At 47.1% G+C, this 21,584-nt stretch overlaps 3 protein-coding genes across 5 annotated transcripts; 1 reads left to right on the forward strand and 2 right to left on the reverse strand.

Moving 5' to 3' along the window:
- Positions 1-3,307: 3,307 nt before the first annotated feature.
- Positions 3,308-7,205, reverse strand: LOC120666973 (GTPase LSG1-2-like). The gene is made up of 7 exons (XM_039946969.1): positions 6,827-7,205; positions 6,610-6,699; positions 6,427-6,513; positions 5,966-6,059; positions 5,599-5,655; positions 4,966-5,045; positions 3,308-4,875 (listed from the first exon to the last, which is right to left on the reverse strand). Exons 1-7 carry the CDS (start codon positions 7,072-7,074, stop codon positions 3,738-3,740), a joined length of 1,794 nt encoding a protein of 597 aa, XP_039802903.1. The 5' UTR covers positions 7,075-7,205; the 3' UTR covers positions 3,308-3,737.
- Positions 7,206-8,030: 825 nt separating this feature from the next.
- Positions 8,031-14,064, reverse strand: LOC120666974. 2 transcript variants are annotated; one of them, XM_039946971.1, is made up of 6 exons: positions 13,661-14,064; positions 13,500-13,591; positions 11,412-11,464; positions 10,175-10,338; positions 9,286-9,432; positions 8,031-9,171 (listed from the first exon to the last, which is right to left on the reverse strand). In XM_039946971.1, exons 4-6 carry the CDS (start codon positions 10,223-10,225, stop codon positions 8,446-8,448), a joined length of 924 nt encoding a protein of 307 aa, XP_039802905.1. In that variant the 5' UTR covers positions 10,226-10,338; positions 11,412-11,464; positions 13,500-13,591; positions 13,661-14,064; the 3' UTR covers positions 8,031-8,445. The 2 variants fall into 2 exon arrangements, with proteins under 2 accessions (XP_039802905.1, XP_039802904.1); XM_039946970.1 differs by having other exon boundaries at positions 10,175-10,271; positions 13,661-14,063.
- Positions 14,065-15,889: 1,825 nt separating this feature from the next.
- On the forward strand, positions 15,890-18,158 carry LOC120663917. Of its 2 annotated transcripts, XR_005670650.1 has the most exons (4): positions 17,053-17,185; positions 17,268-17,366; positions 17,472-17,807; positions 17,899-18,158. XR_005670650.1 is itself a non-coding variant. In XM_039942864.1 (3 exons), the coding sequence occupies exons 1-3, from the start codon at positions 16,600-16,602 to the stop codon at positions 17,926-17,928; spliced, it is 378 nt and encodes a 125-aa protein (XP_039798798.1). In that variant the 5' UTR covers positions 15,890-16,599; the 3' UTR covers positions 17,929-18,158. The 2 variants fall into 2 exon arrangements, 1 of the variants encoding a protein (XP_039798798.1); XM_039942864.1 differs by lacking the exons at positions 17,053-17,185; positions 17,268-17,366 and adding an exon at positions 15,890-16,611.
- Positions 18,159-21,584: the final 3,426 nt, after the last annotated feature.

Below are 21,584 nucleotides of genomic sequence, written 5' to 3' on the forward strand. Positions count from 1 at the left end.
CCCCCATCTCACTGGCTGTATGTAAGACGAGAGCCTGGCATCCAAAAAATTCTCCCCCAATACAAACAGATTTACCCTTGATTTTGAAAACAAATCACATATTTGTCTATGTTGTGATACACCAACATACCATCGTGCAACAATAGTTACAACAGTTTGCGATGCTGTTGTTGGATTATTATTATTATTAGTACTACTACTACTATTATTATTACTACTACTATTATTACTACTACTATTATTATCATTATCATTACTATTATTATTACTATTACTATTACTATTACTATTACTATTACTATTATTATTATTACTATTATTATTATTGTTGTTATTATTACTACTACTATAATAATAAAGCCCAAAGCTCTAGGACTAGCTAACCTATTATTCAGATGTCAAAAAAGGAAAATGACGAAATACATAATAATTTGATTAATGGAGGTCAGATCACAGTCCTACAAAAGTCACCACATTAGCCAAAAAAAAAGATGTGTTGGAATTCAAAAAAGAGATGACGGTCTTTGTCTTGTTTTTTCTACCGCAGTAGGGTCGACATGTTTCTTGTTCTTCAGTTTATCTATGGCCAACAGCTTTATTATTTAGCGCAACCACATTAAAACACAAAATTTATTTAATGAGATAACGATGGTATATATTTAACTTTGTGATCTTTTAATGGTACAGATCTAAATTTATTTATTTAATTAGAATAAAAGGAAAACGCCTTACATTAAGTTCAAATTACTAGAACTCATAACAAACTAACTAACAATTACCAAAACCTGCCTATCCGATCGTAGGGACGGAACAAGCTGTCCTCGCCCACGGTCGCGATGAAGAACGTGTCATCACCGTGGTCGCCATCACCGATCTGCTGCGACCTGAGCGAGTACACCGTCTCCAAACTCCGGCTCCGCGTGTCATAGTACCCCAGTGCCTTGCCCGTGTCCAGCAAAATCCGGCCATCTACGGGATCGACGGCCATGGGCACCACCAGCTCCGTCGTCCGCGGCGAGTAGAACTCCGGCCACTGCCCCAGCTCTATGACGTGCTCTCTCCTCCACCCCTCCACCATCTTGCTCCAGACGGTCACCGTTCCCGTGCTCGTAGACGTGTGCGCGGCGCACAGCTTCCCGTCGAGCTCCGCGAGGATCATCCTGTCGCCGCCGTCGGCATCTAGCAGGATGGGCGGCGCCGGCACGACCTCGAAGGTCTCGGTGGATATGTCCAACGCCAGGACGGAGGCGGCGGCACCGTGCCACGTCTCTCCCGGCCAGTACATCTTGCCGCCGACATGCACCGGCGGCACGTCGACCGCCGCAGGGATCGGCGGCGGAGACGCGAGCGTTCTCGGGTGCAGATCTCTCAGCGGCCACACCGCGCACTCCATGGCGTACTCGCCGGTGACGAAGCACCACCGCGTGTAACGGAGGCATACCACCACGTGCTCCTCCCTCCACGGGTCGTACCCTAGGCCGGGGCTTCCGTAGCTCTGGCCGGGCAAGTGGAGGTTCCTCATCTCTCGCGTCACCGGGTTGCACAAGGTGTGGTACACCGGCGCCGCCGTGCAGCTGAAGGGGTGGCTCGCCACGAGGATGAGGCCGTGGCATGGATTGCGGCACACCACCCTGCTCGTGGACAGCGGCGGCGCCTGGCGACCAGCTCCGGGGAGGTCACCGGAGCACGACTCCAGCGAGACGACGTTCGGCGCGCCGCCGTAGCGGTGCAGGAATATGACGGAGGCAGGACTGGCCGCCGCCGCCGCCCTGGCGCGCGCGCTGTGCGCGGCCGCGAAGCGATCGCTCTCGATCATGGCGCGCCAGCTCCGGCACACGAGCTTGAGGCGCCCGAGCGCGCGCGCCGGCAGCCGGCGCAGCGCCACGGACAGAGCGCGCGCGGCCGGCGGCGAGGCGAGGATGTCCTCGAACGGCGGCCCGGCGGGCACGAGGCTCTCCTCGTACGGCGCGAGGAGCAGGAGGCGCGCTCCTCCTCGTACCTCGCGGGCGTACAAAACCGGCACGACCTCCTGGATGGTCCCGGTGGCGAGGGTGTACGCTGCCACCTGGTACTCGTCGGACATGAAGACGATTCTCCGGCCGCCGTCGACGAGGGCTAGCGGCTCGACGCCCTTGAACATGAAGTCGTCGCCCACCTCCGGCGCCGGCGGCAGCTTGGTCAGGTCGATGTGCCAGTGCTTCTCCCACGATCCGGCGGCATAGCCGGTCAGTAGCCAGATGCTGATGTATTTGTTATTGGGGGACTCAGGAAAAGTTGGGGACTTGACGAGGCCCAAGCATCCGGCAAGCTCCGTCAGTCTGAAGGCGTCCACGTCCGTGCGAGGCGGCGGCGCGACGTACCCAAACTCCTCCGTCGCCGCGGAGAAGGAGACGATGGCTTGGCCGCCGTCGCGGCCGTGTTCCATGGTGATCCAGTGCACGTGGCCATCGGCGAACACGCCCGCCTGGTTCATCCGGACGCGTTCCGGCGGGAGCGCCCCGCTCGCCGCCGGCCTCCAGTTCCCGGCGGCGCCCACGTCGTAGACGTCGCAGCCGGCGGGCCGGCCGTCGTGGTACAGCAGGCGCACCACCTTGTGGGCCCTAGCGCGCGCGTCGTAGCCGAGGCCGAAGCTCGCGTAGTCCAAGGTCGGGAACGGGTGGCCCGCCATGCGGCCGTCGGGGAGCTCGGCGATCTGCCCGATGGATGGGTTGCAGAGGTAGTACCGGCGGGCGGCGACGGATCGCAGGAGGATGACGCCGCGGCACGGGCGGGTTTGCGCGGCGAGGTGGCCGTTGCGCGTGTTGTGCGGGACGTGCATGAGCGGCATGAAGTCGCCCTTCGTCCCGAGCTCAGCCGACCACGCGTACACCGTTGACGCGGCGGCGGAGCTCGGAAGGAGGCAGAGCCTAGGAAGAACATCCCGGTGGCGGCGGTTGGCGAGGTCGAGGTGCCTGTCGACGAAGACGTCCGAGGAGAGCGCGGCGGCCCAGGCTCGGGAAAGGCAGCGGCACCGGAGCACCGACTTCGCCGGCATGCACGCGAAGATGTCCTGGATGATCTCGTCGGGGAGGTTTTGGTGGCACGGCGGCGCAGGGAACATCCTCGCCTTCTTCGCCATCGCGTCGCGTGATGGCTTCCGCTGAGCCGTGGACGGAGCTGAATATCGATCGAGTATTAGAAGCTGGAAACAATCCTACGAATCTACGAAACATACGGTATTTTTTATATATACGCGAGTCACGATTCGTTACGGTTGTCTGTCACGTAAAATATTAACCCAACAGAGTTGCACATCCTTACACACTGATTGTTCGACATACAGGATACAGGATACAGCTTGCAATTGCATGCTCTCCACTTTTTTTTCTGACATTTGTATTAAGAATGTCTATCAATACATCAAAGATAAGGGTTTGGAACCGAGTCCAACCATAGCAAGTATCAACCATCTGAATACCTTCACATATGTGTTGCTATGTAGGACATGGAGAAGCAAACAATACACGCAGCCGTATGTATCTATCGCACTACAACTCCCTGCATATGGAAGGCCACAGGGGCAACACGAGTTTCTGGTAACGACTATCAGGGCTGTGTAAGGTTTTACAAGCTGTCATGCAAAACCGAAACATTCTGCTTGTCCCTTCCACCGTAAGAAGCTTCAGCATCGGCATACGGTAGAGGCTCAGTGCCCTTCCCATGTGTCGTGTGGTTGTGCAAAGCAGAAAGTTGGGGTATTAGACCCTGCCACTTGCACCGACAGCGGACAAGTTAACAGCGGGTTTCTGGAACACCCTTACAACTGCTGTTCCATCGCCACCATCGTTGCCGACCCTCCAGGACCGATCATTCTTCCGCTGGGGCTTCTTGTGGTGCTTGTGGGACGCCTCTTTCTTCTTTGCAGCAGTCTTAGATCCTCCATTGGCCAAGTCGAAAGATTCCAGGTCATCCAGGACATCTCTCATGTCTGGTTCTGCTGGATCAACTGCGTCCTCATCCTCTTCATCCAAATCATCAGCATCTGATTCATTAACTGCTGATGAAGTCGTTGGACCTTCTGATCTGGCTATTATTTCAAGTTCTTTTTCAACGTCTGTTACCCCAGGAGGGAGTTCAAAGTGCGGGATTTTACCATCAATGTAATCCTTCAGTATCTGTCGAGCAGCCCTGGTCTCATCTGGCAGCCCAGCATGGCTGACATGCCCCCTGGATGCACAGTAGGCCCGCAACAGCTCAGCGGCAGTTGGTGGCCGAGACTGCGATTCGTAAGGCTTCGGCTTCAGCAAGGTGATTTTGTAAATCTGCTCAAGGATATTTCTCGGGACACGATCTGCCACCACCTGAATAGCTTCCCGGTGCTTTGTCATCCTGTCAATCGGCAAGACACCACATGCCACCATCTCATGCCTTGAGCTTGAGAAAGAAGGGAAGACCAGTCCAGGGCAATCACACAGAGTGAGCTCTTCAGAGATTATCAGTGTCTGGAAATGTTTAGTCTTGCCAGGTGTGTGAGTAACACCAGTCCTCTTCTCACCAACCAAAGCATTTATAGTGGAACTCTTTCCAACATTTGGATAACCAACAAACCCAACAACTACATGCTTAACCACTGACGAAACAGAATCAGAAGAACTGACATCATGATCCTCTTCAGAAGTTGAGGCCCTCCTTTGTGCTACAATAGATTCTGCTTCAGCTTGCAGCCTCATCAAGAGTTCATCCCTGCCATATATCTTGGTGTCCAAATCAAGCGAATCAGATTCTTCTTCAGAGTATCCACTTAACTTTTTGCCTTCAAGCGTGGCAGTAGCAGCTTTAGCTGACCAGAAAACAAAGAGAATATCATGTGCCTTAAAATAGTCAGCCCATCTCTTCCTGCATTAAACGATAGTGCAATGATGTCAGTTCTAAGGCAATTACCCATAAAGGTAGCATACAAGAAAATCACAGGGAAAAGGTACGGACCTGATATTTAACGGTAACAGATCAGCCTTGTTAACAAGAAGCATTGTTCTCTTGTGTTCATCAATTTCCTTTGCATATGCCTAGTACAGAGAAAGACATGTTACAAGTCAAAAGTGAGGTAACATGATCACCAACGAAGGACCTAAGGTGTGAAACTTCGAAACAGTGTGAATTTCTTTCAAGAAAGCACAACAATGTTCCGGAAATACAGAGTCTACATTTCTAGAGAACAGAAGGCAAGGCAAGGATAGTTCTATTCAAATGTAGAACAAGGAAAAACAACGTCAAGGCTCAAGACAGCTACTGCCTACTCATTTGCTGCCAGGGGTTAATTTCACTTATTTTTATCACAACAAAAAAACTGGCTTGCTTCTGCCAGAAATGCAGGGAAAATCATAGCCATCCAGTTGGGTAGCAATTGCCAAAGCATGGAAAACAATACTGATGAAGACAGAACTATGATAAACCCATGGACGGGACTTCTGGAGAAATATTATTAGTACTGTGCAGTTGTGTACAACATGTAAACTTGAACAGACTTCAAGCAGGGATTAACTACTACCATTTTGGTTGGCTTGCAAGCTATTCCATTGGTAGTTAAAATATTTAAACGAAAACCACGATAAGCAGTACCTCAAGGTCAGGGCAGCGATAGAATAAGGGATCTCGAGCATCAACCACCATAACCAGCTTCATGGCAGAAAAGAAAACAGTCAGTAATTTGCACAGAGAAAAACACATCACAGAGCATAACTCTTCAATCGAAATAGCAAGAACATGACGGAAGTCACACAGCAGCGCAATCCAAGTAAATCATAAAAAATAACACAAAAGAACAAAAATCGGCATCAACATACAGACTACAGTTTGCAAGGGGCACCTACATCTATGTGTTACTTTCCTTGAGTAGTTTAACAAATGGTCCAGTACGAGCACCCAGACAGAAAGAAAGATTTGTAAAAGCAATCAACCACACCTGACATTAAGGAGGATAACTCACCAAATCACTACGTTCAAGCACTCTCCAGAGCTGTCTCCAGATGTCAATATTCTTCTCAAAGGGTGTCAGGACAAGCTTGTCATTCTCTTCCAATCTGCAGAGAAGATTGCTCTCATCAACTAACTACTCAAAGCATTTGATTTGAAAAATAATGCCCAAAGATGCATTAATAACTCAAGGTAAATTTCTGCATTTAACACATACTTCTGCCTTTAAGCCACTTATTCAGGTTATCATGAACTGCATGTGTAACAGAAATGGTCCAAAAACTAATCAAGTAGTTTACGCAATAACAAGTGAAGGTGCATCATAAAGTTCATAGACTCACTTATCTTACGCACTTGTCAATTTTTTTAAAAAAATCAGTAGTCATAGTGCAGTCCCTGAATATGTAACCTTACAAGAAAACATCATTCCATCCCACTAAACAGAGTAGAGTAATAGTACAACTCGGAACCAACCTCGCAAGATTCCTGCGCCACACCAGGAACGCCCGCCTCTCGTTCGCATCAAGCTCCTCTACGGTCATCTGATTATGCCATGGTGGACTGCAATCACGCACAAAGGAGCCACAATCAGAAAAGGAACAATCCTAAAACCGCGCGCATATAACAGCAACGACATCAATGATCGAAGGTACTCACCGCCGGGGAACCCTGAGGCTGCTAGCGTGCAGGGCCTCCTGCTCCTTCCGCAGCCGCCGCCTCTCCTCGTTCGTCTCCCCCGTCGCGTCCCTGCGCCCAAGCAACCCAATCCATCAGAACCCACAGCAGGCGGAGACGCAAATCTCGCAACACCAACGGAACGAAACGCGGATTTCATTCCCCCCACGGAGGCGGAGGAGACGGGGCGGGCACTCACAGGTCGATGACGAGGTCGGAGTCGGAGGAGACGGACGCGGCCTCGGCGAGCTGGTCGGCCTCCGCGGCCCGCTGCAGCACGGCGTCGATGTCACTGACGTCGATGACGGACTCGAGCGGCGTCGCGCGGCGGCGCGCGAAGGTGAGCGCCTCGCCGCGCTCCTTGGCGGCCGAAGCCGCCTTGTTCCGCTGCCGGATCAGCGCGCGGCCCAGCGCCTCCCCCTTATCCTTCTTCCCGCCGCCCGCCATCGCCTCGAGCCCGCGGCGCGGCACCAAATCCCCTTTGCCTTCGGAGAGAGAACCGTGGAGGCGGAGGGAGCGGTGGCTAGGGTTTTTGCGGCGAGGCTGAGGAGGAAGGAGACGACGCGTCGAGTGGGTGGGGGACCTGGAGGAGTTCGTTTTCTCCAGCGAGTGGGTCACTGACGCGCGGGACCCACCTGTCGGGATGGCGTGTGCGGTGACGCGGCCCATTCTATTTATCGCGCGTGCGATTATTTATCAACGCATCGCAGAAGCTCCCTGTTCATCTTCAACCTCAGGAGGAGATGCTGCAGCCGCGAGCTCGGGCCGGGGGTGGGGGGAGAGGGGGGGGCCAGAAGAGATGGTAGGTGGGCGGAGCGGCTGCGCTCCGCCGGCGGCCGGAGTGGTGGAGGGCGGCGACGGTCTTAGTATTCGAGGTTACTGGGGGTGGGACGGCTCCATGGCCGCCGGCTATAGAGAAGGGGTCGGGGTGGGGGGGGTGCAGCCAGGCGGTGGCGGCGGTTTGGCCGGCGGAGGACGCGGCGGCGCGGGAGCGCCGCCGGCCGGCCAGGGACGGACAACTGGTGGGTGGTGCCGGCGGCGGTGGCGAGGAGAAAGCGGCGGCGAGCTCGGTTAGGGAGAGCAGCGGCGGAGGCGCCGGGGGCGGCGCCGGAGCCCGAGAGGCGGGGGAGAAGGGCGGGGCGGCGCTTCTGCGATGGGATCGATGTGTTTACACTTTACAAGCTCGGTTAGAATCCATTCAAATTCAGCTAAAATGGAATCCATTCAAATCTGGGTGAGTTCTCACACAAGAGACTCAGCAGCAGCATCTGAATGGATTGGACAATTTCACAAGAAGATGCAGGTCAGTGCTGCGATGCTCAATGTCCCTGCAACAGAAACTTCAGAATTCGGCAAGTAACTGGACACACTGGCACTTTCATACACGCAGAACTTTTCACGCATAATACCCAAATTAATAATATCCAAGATTTTACCTTTTTAGTTAATATCCAAGATTTTCTACCATACATAAACCAGGTCCATACAACCGTTCTTTAAGCATCCTTTACTAAGATGACTAAACTAGAAGGAACTAGATAACAAGGTATCAAGGCAAATAAGAAGCCAAAAAAAAAACCCCTCCAATCCAAGCCCCCAACAGAACTCAAACTTGGAGCTAGGCTCAGTACATAGCCTTATTAACCAAACAGGTTCAGGAACCTTCAGAGCTGACCATCAGGCAATCTGAGAAACTGGAGTCAGGACACAAGCAAAAGAGAACAGATAGATAGCCATCAACCAGAGAACTGGGCAAGCCTACACACAAGGCTGCAAAACGATGGCAGGGCAGGCCTAAGTATGACCTACTGCTGCTGGTTACCACCCTTCTAACTTCGTCATTACTTTGTGCACGTCATAGTGGCTGTCGTCCGCGGCCTCATCATAGCCAGCGTTGTTCATGACGGTCAGGAGGGTGGCGAATTCAGGAGCCTGGAGGTGCGCCACGTTCTGGAACTGCTCCGAGACTTGGTCGGTGTTGTACCCGTTCCCCATCATGATCTTGAGGAGCGTGGTGGGATCGGGCGATTCCAGGTTCAGGATGCTGCCGTAGGCGGTGGCGCCGACGTTTTCCTCCTCATTGGTCGCCACAACGGGCCAATAGAAGTCCCCTGTGGGGTTGCTGATTGAAACCATGCTACCAGAGGTGGCCTCAGTGATGTTCTCATAGTATTCACTGGTTTCGGCGAAGGGGCAACAAAGGCACATTCCTGGGGTGTTGCTTGGCGCCTCACAGTCATAGGAGACCTCACCACCATTTGCATCGCCTACATTGGTTGCGATCAAGGGCAAATACATGATCTCACCAAAATGTTCACCACCTTCATTGGTTGCATTAAAGAGCCAATTGAAGCCTATTGCAGGGGTGCTGCTTTGCAACTCGCTGCCAACAGTGGTCACTTCCTTGTAGCCATTGGCTAAGATGAAGGGCAGGCAACAGTCTCTTTGGGTGGCGCGGAATGGCACCATGATGCCTCCATTGGTACCTTTCTGGTAGCCCTTGGTCTTGACAAAGTGCCCTTTAGGACATCTTGGAATGGGTTTCTGCATCAACAGATTAAACTTATAGAACCAATATAAAGACAACAAAGATGGGGATAAAACTGATACTTCACTATGGGCAAATCAGGACCCTATTCAGAGTAAAGTGGGACGTACCTTAACTTTGAGCGCCCTTCCCTTCCTTGCTTCTTCGACACGACGGCGGCGTTCACGCAGCCGAATGATGGCATCATACTGCTTTTCCCTCACAAAAACTGGTGCACCACCTGGTGTAATAGGTGGGAGCAGCTTCCGGCCAACAGCCTACATGTCAAAAAGAGAAAACCAACAAACGTCAAAGGATTATTAGCAAGAAATACATCACTTCGACAGAAAAGAAAAACTCTAACTAATATTCCTACTCTGCTCTCACAATATCAGTTTTTGAAAGTACTCATAGCATGATACTACTGGAGGTCATCCCTTTATCTTATGTTATTGGCAAGTCATGCCACTGCTAAAAGAAAAAGGGTTACCTAAACAAAGATTTAAAGCCACCAATGAACCTAACTGCACATTATATAAAATACTTAAATGCCATGAGACATGTATCAACACTGAATGAAGTTTCCAAGTTTTGAAATAATTTGGCAGAATCATTACGAGATGTCTACAATTTAAATCCAAGTTTGTGCTAAAGTAAGCTTACATATGTACATCCGTCTATCATGAAATTGTTTGCAAACATCTAATATTGAAAGAAGTTCGCATAAATTAAATTTAAGAAAAATTTAGCGACCTTACTTTCAATGTATTTTACATGCTACTACTGCACACAAGTCAAGAATCAAGTCAAATAACATGTACTCATTAAAGGTGATCACATCATAATTCATAATTGACTAAAATTAAATGTTCACTAAAAGGAACTTAATAATCATCTCATTCAATGAGAAAAAAAGGCCATATAAAAAATGGATATTCAGAAAGGAATGGCAATATGCCTGTAGTCCAAATGTAGTTGACTTTGTCCTTTTCAAGAAACAAGGTTGACAGAATAGCTTACCATTCGCTGACCAGCACCCATCTCAGACGAACCATTATTCTCCACAGACATGTTCGGTATTGCAGGAGCAAGCACTCAGATGCCTTTGCCGTGTTCCCTGGTTCAAAATGCCAGAGAAGCTACTGTTACAGTTCAGTATCCATAAATCCCATCAAGGGTCCTTACTGAAAAAAGAGGTGAACTGAGACATCAATGAATATCTAAGTAGATACATACCAAAGATCCATCCATGCATAAAAAAAATCCAAATAGCCACCACGAGAAAGAAAGTTTTCCAAAAACTCTAATCAGTTCTATTATATGAATCTATTTGGTGCTTTTCGTAGAGATTGTTTCCACCAAACCTCTACTTAAGTTTCCCACAAAATATACCGAGACAACTAAAAGAAATCTTTATTTAGTATGTGGATGACCATCAGTAGTACTGTCCTGTGCAGTCTAGCCAGTCAAATCTTTTCATGAAACACATGAAGGACACTTCAATGAAAGTCATGGATTTTTCTCCTTTTGTTTTCTTGGTTACAAAAGCATCATCATTAGGAAATTCCACAACAGATTGATTGAATTCAATTCTGACATAACATCTATTTATCAGATCAGGGCCTATTTGAAGTGCAGGAAATTCTCGGCAAACAGTTAAATACATCAATTCCTACCACAAATGTAACTGCAGGTCACTTGGGACATGGACTCAGAGTGGATATAGCCATATAGGTCAGATTCGAAGAGGCCACAGAGTGGATAATGGATTGTACATGCATAAAGAAAGGATGGAATTTCACAAATGAAAGTGACAGTTTCATAATGTGCTAGAACGATGATAATTAACACCAAGTCAGCATTCACCATGTTCACATTACAATGAGTCAATGATCAAAATCCATAGTGAAGCATATTAAATTTCCAAAGATGCTTAACGTTCTATAGAATATCCAACTTTTAAATTTACTGGCTAATGAATACAAATAGAGTAGACATTGCTCACTCGCAAGTCGCAACTTGACCCATATCCTATAAAATTCCATAGATGAATACACGACATACCGCACACTAATCATCATTTAGGAAACACATCCCATGCAGATTTTTCCCATTTCTACTATTGGGTCAGACAAAAATCGACAAATCATTCTTCTCGTTTCACTCCTAATTCCAGCTACCTAACTGTACCCACCTACTCATGGTCTGTGTATAAAGTATAAATATGTATTAAAGATAGAGACTAGAGGATTCTCACCTTGGGACAATGATAGAGTAACAGCTTCAAATCAGGCCCATGAAGCTCACCATCTGAGTTGCATTATCACGAGAATGCAAAACAAGAAACATCATATAGTACATGGTCAGAGAAGCGGTATGAGAAAAGAGATGTATTAAAAAATTCAGGATACTGCATGATATTAGTAACGAATAATGTAAAATACGGCCAAGCTATGCATGATCTTTGTAACGATAACCACAAAAAACGTAACAGAAGATATCCAAGACATGCAAGATGAGGTTAAGAAAGAAAATACCGCTACTGGTAAAGAAGCAACACAGAGATTATGGGTGGGTTGAGGCAGCGAGAACACTGGTGTGATGCGTATATATAGCCAGCTATAGCCTAGGAACGGTAGCGTTCACCTTCTCAAATAAGATCCTCAAAAACAAATTGCAGATCCGCTCGTTAATGCTCAAGAACACTACCATATCTTTAGTATATAAATGGGACAGGTAGAACACAAAAATATCAATAGTATATTAATGCGACGGTTAGAATGACACTGGCTATAGAAGCTTCTGTGTGACTGATTAAATGCTAGAGATAGAAGGTACGCATACGACAAATGGAAAATATTAAAACAAGAATAACAATGGCATCTTCAATCTACACTACTAAAATCACACCACAGTGATAGCTGTCCATTTATTATATCAAACAACATGAAACCGAACTGAATTGGATACGTTGAATTAAGTATTTCATATGGCAGTTGGTTTAATTTCAAAACCTCAAAACAAGAGTTCCCAATTTTAACGAGCCAGAAAGATGGGACATACTGACTGTATAGTGTTACCAGTTGACTTGTCTAATATTCTTAAGTAAACTTTTGGATTGCCGTAATGTACATGCTCTATTGAATAGTTACTGCACTATCATTGAGTTTTAGATACCATATACTGGCATCACTCACAGTTAACATTAGCTTTAGGTCCATTGGTGCTATCCATTGCTGAAGGTAATATTACAATGGAACTCAATGTTACCATTCATGTAAATTTGTAAATTAGTATTTGCATGCTCCATAATTAATTAATTCAACAAAGGTCCAGAAACTCCAGATATGCTGGCTGTATGAACAAGATGTCATACAATCACATTGTGAGCTGAATTGTGCAATCATTAATTACACGCCAAGGTAAGGGTAAGCAAATGCGCGTCTGTTATTCAAACTTGGATGACCATGCAACATGACTCAATACTTATTTGGACATCTGTGTTTGAGATTCAGTGAAGCAACAAATTCCAGACTTATTTGTAACTTGTACGAAACCTTTGGTAATCAATTATCTACTTTCACTTAATTTGAAGTACATTTTTGCGTCTCAAAAGGCATGAATATATATTATTTTATGGTTTTATCAACCTAAAGTGGATCCTTTTTCTATTGGAGAAAGTTCCAAAGAAAGTTGGTAATGGTATCTGGATTCTGGTCAGTTACAAAAAAAATCTACTGCCTCACTTGCAACTTCTACAACCACACTTAAGGATGCACCTGAATTTAGGTGATTTGTCGCTGATTTACTCTAAACCATTCCGATCTTCCTCCTCTAAGTGACCACTGACAGGACATCTTTGCTTGTTTGTGACCACTACCACAACCGCGATGTTCCTCAGGCTGGCTATTTTACCAAGACACGATCTGGCTTCTAAATTGCCTGTTTTCTTATGAAAAAGGTAGATATTGTGTTTTTCTTTGCAGAATTCTGCATCCTTCCATAGTACCATTCTCCTTCTCTTGAGGTTTTCTCAACTTAAACTGTGTTCTCTCACAACACAGCGCTCTCTGTTGTACATCAAAACAAAACAATGCCAACTAGGAAAATTACTCTGTTGTACAACAAAACATTACCAACTGGGAAAATTACTCTGTTGTACAACACAGCGCTCTCTTTGCTGACAACTGGGAAAATTACTCTGGTCCCGTTAGGTTCTATTCCTAAAACTACAACGCAGAGACTCAATGTTCTCAAGCGTTTCAAAGAAACGAGTACCGTGCAAAAGCAAAAATGATGCCAAAAAAAATGCAAATGCGGTAAACAATCTCAGTTCCCCGCTAACCTTGCAAAGTTCCTGCAGTTAATCGTGGCAAGATCATCACTTGGTGGCGCCAATCTCCTCCGTGATCATCCAGGCATTCCATGGCAGCCAGCCTGGAAGCAGCACAACGTGAAATGATTCACAATATGAGACAGATGATCACAAAGTGAACTGCTCAATACCAAAGATGCCGGTTGACCCGCGGTCAGTAGGCCCCTCCGTCCTCCCCTCCACATCCACTACCCCAGCGCTCAGCAAATCCGATCCCCATTCCAAGGCCATCAGTTCAGGCACCACTGAAGCGGGATGCTTACGCCGTCCGCTCAGGAGCAAAATAGCAACGGCGGGAAGGTGAGGAGCGCCCGCCCCCTTTCCGTACCGGCTGCGGCCCGCGGTGCTCCTTCCGCCGCCTGACCAGATCGCGGCCCACCCACCACGCCCACCATTCGTCGCCTCCGGCCGCCGCGGAAAGCTCTGGCCCCAGCATTGGCGGCGGAGGCGGAGCGCGAGGTGGGTGGAAACGGAGACTACGAGGCGGTGCGAGCCGACGGCGGGACCAAAGCGAGGCGGGCCGCGGCCGGTGGATCTGGTCTGGTGGCGGTAAATTTTGCAAAATGGCGATCCAACTTGGTGCAAAATGGTCCCTAATTTGGATCCCAATTATTAATTGCGATCCGATTTATTGCATTTATCCCCCCTAGTTCGATTCAAATATTTTCATTTACCCTCTAAATCGGGTCGCGATTAATAATCACACGCTCGCGGCAGCCCAATGGTGTTCAACTTCTGAGTCAAAAAAAAATGGTGTTCAACTTCTACCTGGATCTTCGTGCATAAAGCCTGAAATGGTCAAATGGCAAGATGTCCATCGCAAAAAAAATAAAAAAAGAGGGCAAAAACCGTCCAGTTTTAGTTTTCAGTTTCTGGTCAACGGTGTTCCACTCATCACAAGATCCCGCAACTAGAGTTTCTGGCAGAATTAGGTGATGACTAATGACTGGAGATGCTGCTTGGGTTGCCCAGGTCTGACTGCTTGATCCCTGAACATGGAGATGCCACCTGGCGCATAAGCGGGTTGCTGATCATTGGTGTTGTTTGGTTTTTCTCCAGAATGCACTAGCACATACTTTAACTACTAATTACGGTGTCAACTAAATTCAGTTTATAAAACTAATTTCAGAACCCTCATGCTAGAAACCTTGAAGAATCTAATGAGGTCTTTGACCGCACGATTAGAGGACAGTTACTGTAGTGTCACTATAGCAAATCATCGATTAATTACCATCATTAGATTTGTCGCGAAAAATTATACTCATCCCTGAAAAGGTTTTGCAAATAGACTTCATTTAGACCACCATACATGCAAGATTCTTTTCTCGAAAAACATCACATTGGACTCTTTCTTTGTGTTAGGAAATGTCCACCTCTGGCGCGACGCAGTGCATGCAGATGGCACGACTCATCCAGCATCCGTGTTTGGTTACAAATAACAATTTTTTTCGGCCATGAATCTTATGGGCACGAGGGTATTTATCGAAATTTATTTGCAGAACTTTTTCACACATAGGTGTAAATTCGCGAGCCGAATCTAATAAGTCTAATTTAACCATGATTAGATACATTAATACTACAGTAACCATACTCTAGTCATCCTCAAATCGTACAGTCAAAGATCCATTAAATACAGTACCTGCTATAGTACTATTACTACGAGAGAAACCACCTACAACGACTAGAAATTAGCGACCACGCATAATATGTGGTCGTCGGGCCAAGGCTTATACAGTGAACACGACGATGAAATTAAATCCTGTCGTTGTCCAGCTGCTTGTGTGGTCGTTAACTGGGTTGCTGTACCTTGGATCGTGGGGAAAAAAGCGGGATGCCAAAATTTCCTGCTCTGATTTGGCCGACTCCAAAAAAATACTATGTTTTGACTCAATGAAACAGCTCTGTTTTTGGCGCAAATATTTCTGATCTGATAGAATCAGTTATTGACTCCGTAGTTATCTATTCGCCGGGTCATCATAGGCCGTAGGGATCCCAAGCGACCGTGTGGTTACTGCTCCCTTTCCTGCATCTCCATCGCCATCGACCTCTAGCAGGCACCGCTGCCGTCCCCGCTACCCGTCGCCGGGACCTTCGGCCGGCGCCCCTGCTATCCGCGCTACCCATCGCCGGGACCTCCGACCGGCGCCCCTCCCGTTCCTGCTACCCGTCGCCAGGACCTTCGGCCAGCGCCCCTGCCGTCCCCGCCGTCCATTGCCGGCACCTCCGACCAACGTCATCAGTTTCTCCAACCAGGACTATCAATCCGTCCGGCAGGTCCGTTAGTTTTGATTGCCATCTCCCTAGTCAATTTTTATGGGCTCCTACTTCAGAAAATTAAAGGGGCGAAGTACATTGTTTGATCTGACAATTATTCACGCTCCTTTTGGCTCTCATGCCCAGTTGCTTGTCTATCAATAACAATTAGGCGTACTGATACATTTGGTCTTGTTCATTTAAATAAGATTTTCGTAATTAAAATCATACCGGTAAATGATAGATATCTCTGTTTTGACTCCATATATATTGGTACAGGTAGTTAGGTAGTCAGATATAAAACACTAGATGGCACCAAGTAAGGCATGGATGGATTTAGTTGATGAACGTATCAGTGAGGAATGTTTAGATAGGAACATCTCCAAAAAAGATATTTATTTGGCTGGTGTAAAAAAGTTTCTGGACTATGCCTTTAATAGGACAGGTAGCTCTGATGAAATTAAATGTCCATGCATCAGATGCTGCAATACATACTCCAAATCTCGTGGAGAAGTGTATTCCCATCTTAAAATCTTTGGGATCATAGGAAACTATAGATTTTGGTATCATCATGGAGAAGTTTTGGGTGAGCCTAAGACAGATTCAGAAATTGAAGAGGATGGTGGCTCTTATGAAATAACTGAAGAAGAAGGTTATAATGGAATGGAAGAGTTGATGATGGATTTATTTCCCCAAGAAACTAACCCAATCAGCAACACTATGACGGCACCAACTCCCAATGAAGAATATGAACAGGAACCAAATGTTGAAGCTGCAAAATTCTACAGATTGCTTGAAGACTTGAGCCAACCTCTTTATGAAGGATCTAGTATATCCAAATTAGCTGCTACTGTTAAGTTGCTTAATACAAAGAATTTGGGGAAGTGGAGTAACAAATCATTTTCTATGTTAGTGGAGTTACTCCGCAAGGACTTTCTACCACATAATTCCACTTTGCCAAACTCTTATTATGAAACCAAAAAGATTATGAAGGAACTGGGACTAAGCTACATAAAAATCGATGCTTGCCACAATGATTGCATGCTATACTGGAAAAATGATATAGATGCACAATTCTGCAAGGTATGTAACAGATCGAGATGGAAGAAAGATAAGCATTCAGGTGAAGAAATAGTGTCAGCCAAAGGGAAGAAGATCCCAGAGAAGACTATGCGATATTTTCCAATCAAGCCAAGACTTCAGCGACTGTATATGTGTAGGAAAATTGCTAGTTTCTGTACATGGCATAATGAGGGCAGGGTAGATGATGGCGTGATTGCCCTTAGTAACATAATTTCTTCAAATTATAGGAAAAAAGCAAGAGAAACTCCACAAATAGATCTAGATTAAAAATTCATCATCGCAGTGGCAGCAAACCTTACAGACAGATCATCTGGGACAATGTATGTATAGACTGTATAGATTTCATTGCTTCCTTTTTTTACTTGTCAATTCATTACATGTTCCATTGTTCTATTACTACAGGGTGGCAACGAAAACAAGCCTCCAAGTTTGGACACATTATTTTCTATCACTCACACAAAGGGTGGAACTTTTGTGGATTCTGAAACCTCCAGCAAGCATGTAAGTTTATAATTCCACATGAACCTTTTTTTTGTTCAGTGTTACCTCATAATAGTTACATATGTGTTGGTATAAGCCCCTAATTCAGATTGTTTTGCTCTACAGGCACAGATTCAGAAGGAAAGGTTGTTGAACCCTTCTCTTTCTAATGTAGAACTTGTGGACAAGTGCTTCCCACCCACAAGGCGTGACCATGTTGTTGGTTATGGTGGTGGAATAAAAGCAAGAGACTTGAGAAGTCCAGCTATTAGCAAGGCTGAACTGATAGAAAAACTAGCACAGTCTGAGCAAGAAAGACAAGCACTCCAGGATGATAATGAAGTCCTTCGTGAAGAAAATCAAAAAGTTAACAATCGTATGAGCCGAATGGAAGAAGAATGGGCACAAATGAAGAAGTATATGAGTGCTAACTATAGCCAACATGATTCACCAGGATCAGCTGTAAGCATGGACACTCAAAAATATTGTTTATTCATGATTCCCCCCCCCCCCCCCTATTTTTCAGTGCTGATATGAAACATTCATACTGTAGGGAACAAGATATCCGGATGAAGATTATTAAAACAAGACAAGTGAATGGTTCATGAGCAGATCTACGTTGCATGCATATGCCAATTTTTATAGCTAGTTTGATCTTCTTTACAGGATTAGCCTTAGCCTTTGTTAGTTTCATGTTCTGGACATCTGTTGCAAAAAACACGAAGTACTATGATGTTGGATTATTTTTGTTGCAAATATATTTTTTTAACAAGCATGCATGCTTTTCCTATTAAAAAATATATGGTTTCCCTACATGGTGCAAAGCGGTTGTTAACTCCCCACAAGCAGCTGATCTGAAAATATTATCAATAACAGTCTGGTTGTTAATTTTTTTGACGTGGTTGTTAAAACTATTTACCATAGTAGAAAGTTGTTGCTGATAGAAAAATTGTGGTCGTTAAAAAAGAAAGAAATGTTCGTTGAATGCCTTATGCAACATGTCAAAATAGTATTAACGATCAAAATTGTGGTTGTTATCAATTAAAAATGTGGTCGTTGATAGTAGAGTTTCAACAACCACATATTGTGCCGTCGTTGTAAAGTTAACGACCGGAAATTGTATGTGGTCGTTAATAGTATTAACGACGGAACTTTTAACGACCATGGACGACCACACTTTTGTGGTCGTTAATAACTTTTAACGACCACATCTGCACTTTTAACAACCACATATCCTGTCGTTAATAACCCTTCATGTTGTATATGACTGCAGAGGTGGTTTTGTATCCCGTGTTCGGCTGGTCTGTTGGCGGCTGTTTTTGGCTGGAGCCAGCAGCAGCCATGCAGTAGCCCGCCAGAGCAGCCAGCAGCAGCCAGCAACCGGATTTAGACCAGCCGAACACGGTGTAATTTTTTTCACATAAACAATCCAAACACGGCCCACGTTTCTTGACATGAATGCTAGCATCATCAAAGGGACAGTTTAGTTCCCAAAATTTTTTGGGTGAAATTTTTTGGATAACGTTTGACCACTAATTAGAAATATTAAACATAGATTAATTATAAAACTAATTACATGGATGGATGGAAAATCACGAGACGAATCTATTAAGACTAATTAATCCGTCATTAGAGGTTGGTTACTGTAGCACGACATTGTCCAATCATAGTCCAATAAGGCTTAAAAGATTCGTCTCGTAATTTCACCCGGGGTTGTAGAATGGGTTTTGTCAGTTATTCACATTTAATACTCCTAATTAGAGGTCAAACATTGTCAGTTACTGTAGCACCCAAAATTTTTTTGAATCTAAACGGGCTCAAAGATTCTTGACATGAATGCTAGCAGGCAACAGAAGATATGTTGCATGGCAAGGTGACAGTTAAGCAGTACAATTAATAGTTTCAGATATGTAGAGTTTGACTCATGCAGATACGGCTGCGTCATCAAATGCACTGGCAACAATGGTACAAGACAACAGAAAATGTGTTGCTTGGCGTTTCGCATGGTGATATTTTTTTCTCGAATATGGACGCGCAGCGTATCGTTGTATTAAGATGAAAAAAATTAGTACAGTGTTTGATTACAATCCAAATGGAACGGACTCCAGATGAACACAAACCGGCAAGCCAGCTGAACACAACCCGAAAAAATAAACTCCAATATGAACTACTCACATCTCGCACAACCTAACGACTGGCTCTAAGCGTAGCCCTCAATCAACGCTCCATCCCACGGAGGGAGAGCTGTTGCTCTTGTTCTTCAACATTGAAAGTATGTCCCGCATTGCATCCATGTGGTGTGACTGAGATCCTTTGCGAAACAATTTCTCCACCGCTTGCTCTGCCGAAGCCGCCAAGGGTAGAGGCGTGCCAACCTCACCGAGTCGGCGCATCAGGAGCACCGACCCTCGCTTTGCCGGCTTGATGGCCGAGAGAGGATCCAAGGCTTGGCGATGGCTTCGCCTGAGGCCGTGTACCTCAGACGAAGGTAGCTGAGGAGGCGCGTCGATGAGGGCAGGGTCAACTCGACGGCGACGAGGCGGCTTGTCCACAAGAGGCGGCGAAATATTCTTTGAAACTTTGCTGATGAAGTCCTTCAAGACCGCGAAATTGTCGTCCTCCAACGCCCCGACCGTGCCGGTTGCCTCCTCGCACCACAATCTCGGCCAAAGGCAACACATCCACAGGCGGCACCTCCACAGCCGGCACCACCTCGGCCGATGGTGGCACCTCCACAGGCGGCACCCCCCACAAGCATCACGGGTGTGGCAGCTCCAGAGTGCTCCAGAAGACCGCCGGAAAGTGGCCTTTCCCGGGAAACACTTGCCGCCGAAGCCCGATCTCGGAGACTCTGAGACCGAAAGGTGGCCACAAACAGCTCGGGGACGGCAGGCCTGAGGGTGAAGTCGTCCTCCTCGATGCGAAGCACAGCCATGATCGCTGACTTGGCCGCAGCCAAAGCAACCACTGCCAAGTCATCGGTGGCAGAGAGCGTGAGGTCAAGGCTACCGTCAGTAGCAGCAGTCGTCGGCCACAGCCGATCGTCGGAGACCGGAGGGCGATCATGCCCAAACCCAGCAGGAACGACACGACCGTCCAGCGAGGCTGGCCCGAGCGAAGTGGCGAGCGACAAGGCCGCAAGCAATCCTTGGCATGGTGCCAAAGGCCGTGGCAGCGCAGGCACCGCGATGGCTGACGACACGAGGCAACCCGATGCTTGAACGAAAGGCAGTTCAAGCATCGTCCATCAAGCACCTTGGGGAAGCATCACCGCGGCGGCACTTCCGACCGAGAAGGCCACTCCCGAAGGTCCCGAGGATGCGTGCGCCACCTCTCAACTCGTTGCCAACCATCAGGGTCGACGCGAGGAGGGCGATACACAGCCTGACCACGGAGGCGGCTTGGGGCAGCCCGACCACCCTTGTGGGGGTGGTCGTGCCCCTGCAGACTGACAACCAGCTCCGTCGTGCTGCGCCGGCGGCTGTTGCGTCGGGATCGCTTGTCCGTCCAGGGTGGCGAGGAGGGTAGCCGGCGGCCCCGCCGACGAGGACGCTTGCGGTGCCCACCCTCGGCACGTGGAGGCAACACCACGATGGTGCGAAGAGTGGGTATCGGAGCCGGCGCGTCGACTTGCGCCGCCGCCGGTGCTGAGGCAGGGGTGGTCTCCCTCAGTTGCCGCAACAGGATGTCACGGTAGGACGGGGAGCCATCGTCGCTGGAGAGGGGTGCGGTGTCATCTCTCCATCGGAGCTGCTTCCCCCGGCCGTCCGGGCGGTGATATTGAAACATTCAAAGGTGACAGTTAAGGAGTTCGATTTATAGTTTGAGATGTGCAAGATACCTTTCTGGCTTTCGCTAGCCTATTTTCCCTCTCTGCTTTGGCACAGGCATAGCCGCATAGCGTCAACGAAGAATGCCTTCATATTCCCTCTCTGCTTTCTGGCTTTCGCTAGCAAACCACATGCTCGCTTGGCAAGGTTTTTCTAAATACAGATTTTTATTATACAGCTAGATATAATATATATCTACATAGTAAAATCTATGCATCTAGAAAAATCAAAACGACTAATAATTTGAGCAAAGGGAGTAGTTTGTACCTAGATTTTTATTCTCTTGTGCATAAATCCTAAAATGGCTATGCTTCCAACCGTATGTCAGCAAAAACAGCTCAGTTTTAGTTGTGTTTCCAGTCAATTTGGTTCAAAGAAAATTTAATCTGCACAGCCCAGCCACAAATAG

This window comes from Panicum virgatum, chromosome 3N (assembly GCF_016808335.1).
Source record: "Panicum virgatum strain AP13 chromosome 3N, P.virgatum_v5, whole genome shotgun sequence".
Classification (NCBI taxonomy): Eukaryota; Viridiplantae; Streptophyta; class Magnoliopsida; order Poales; family Poaceae; genus Panicum; species Panicum virgatum.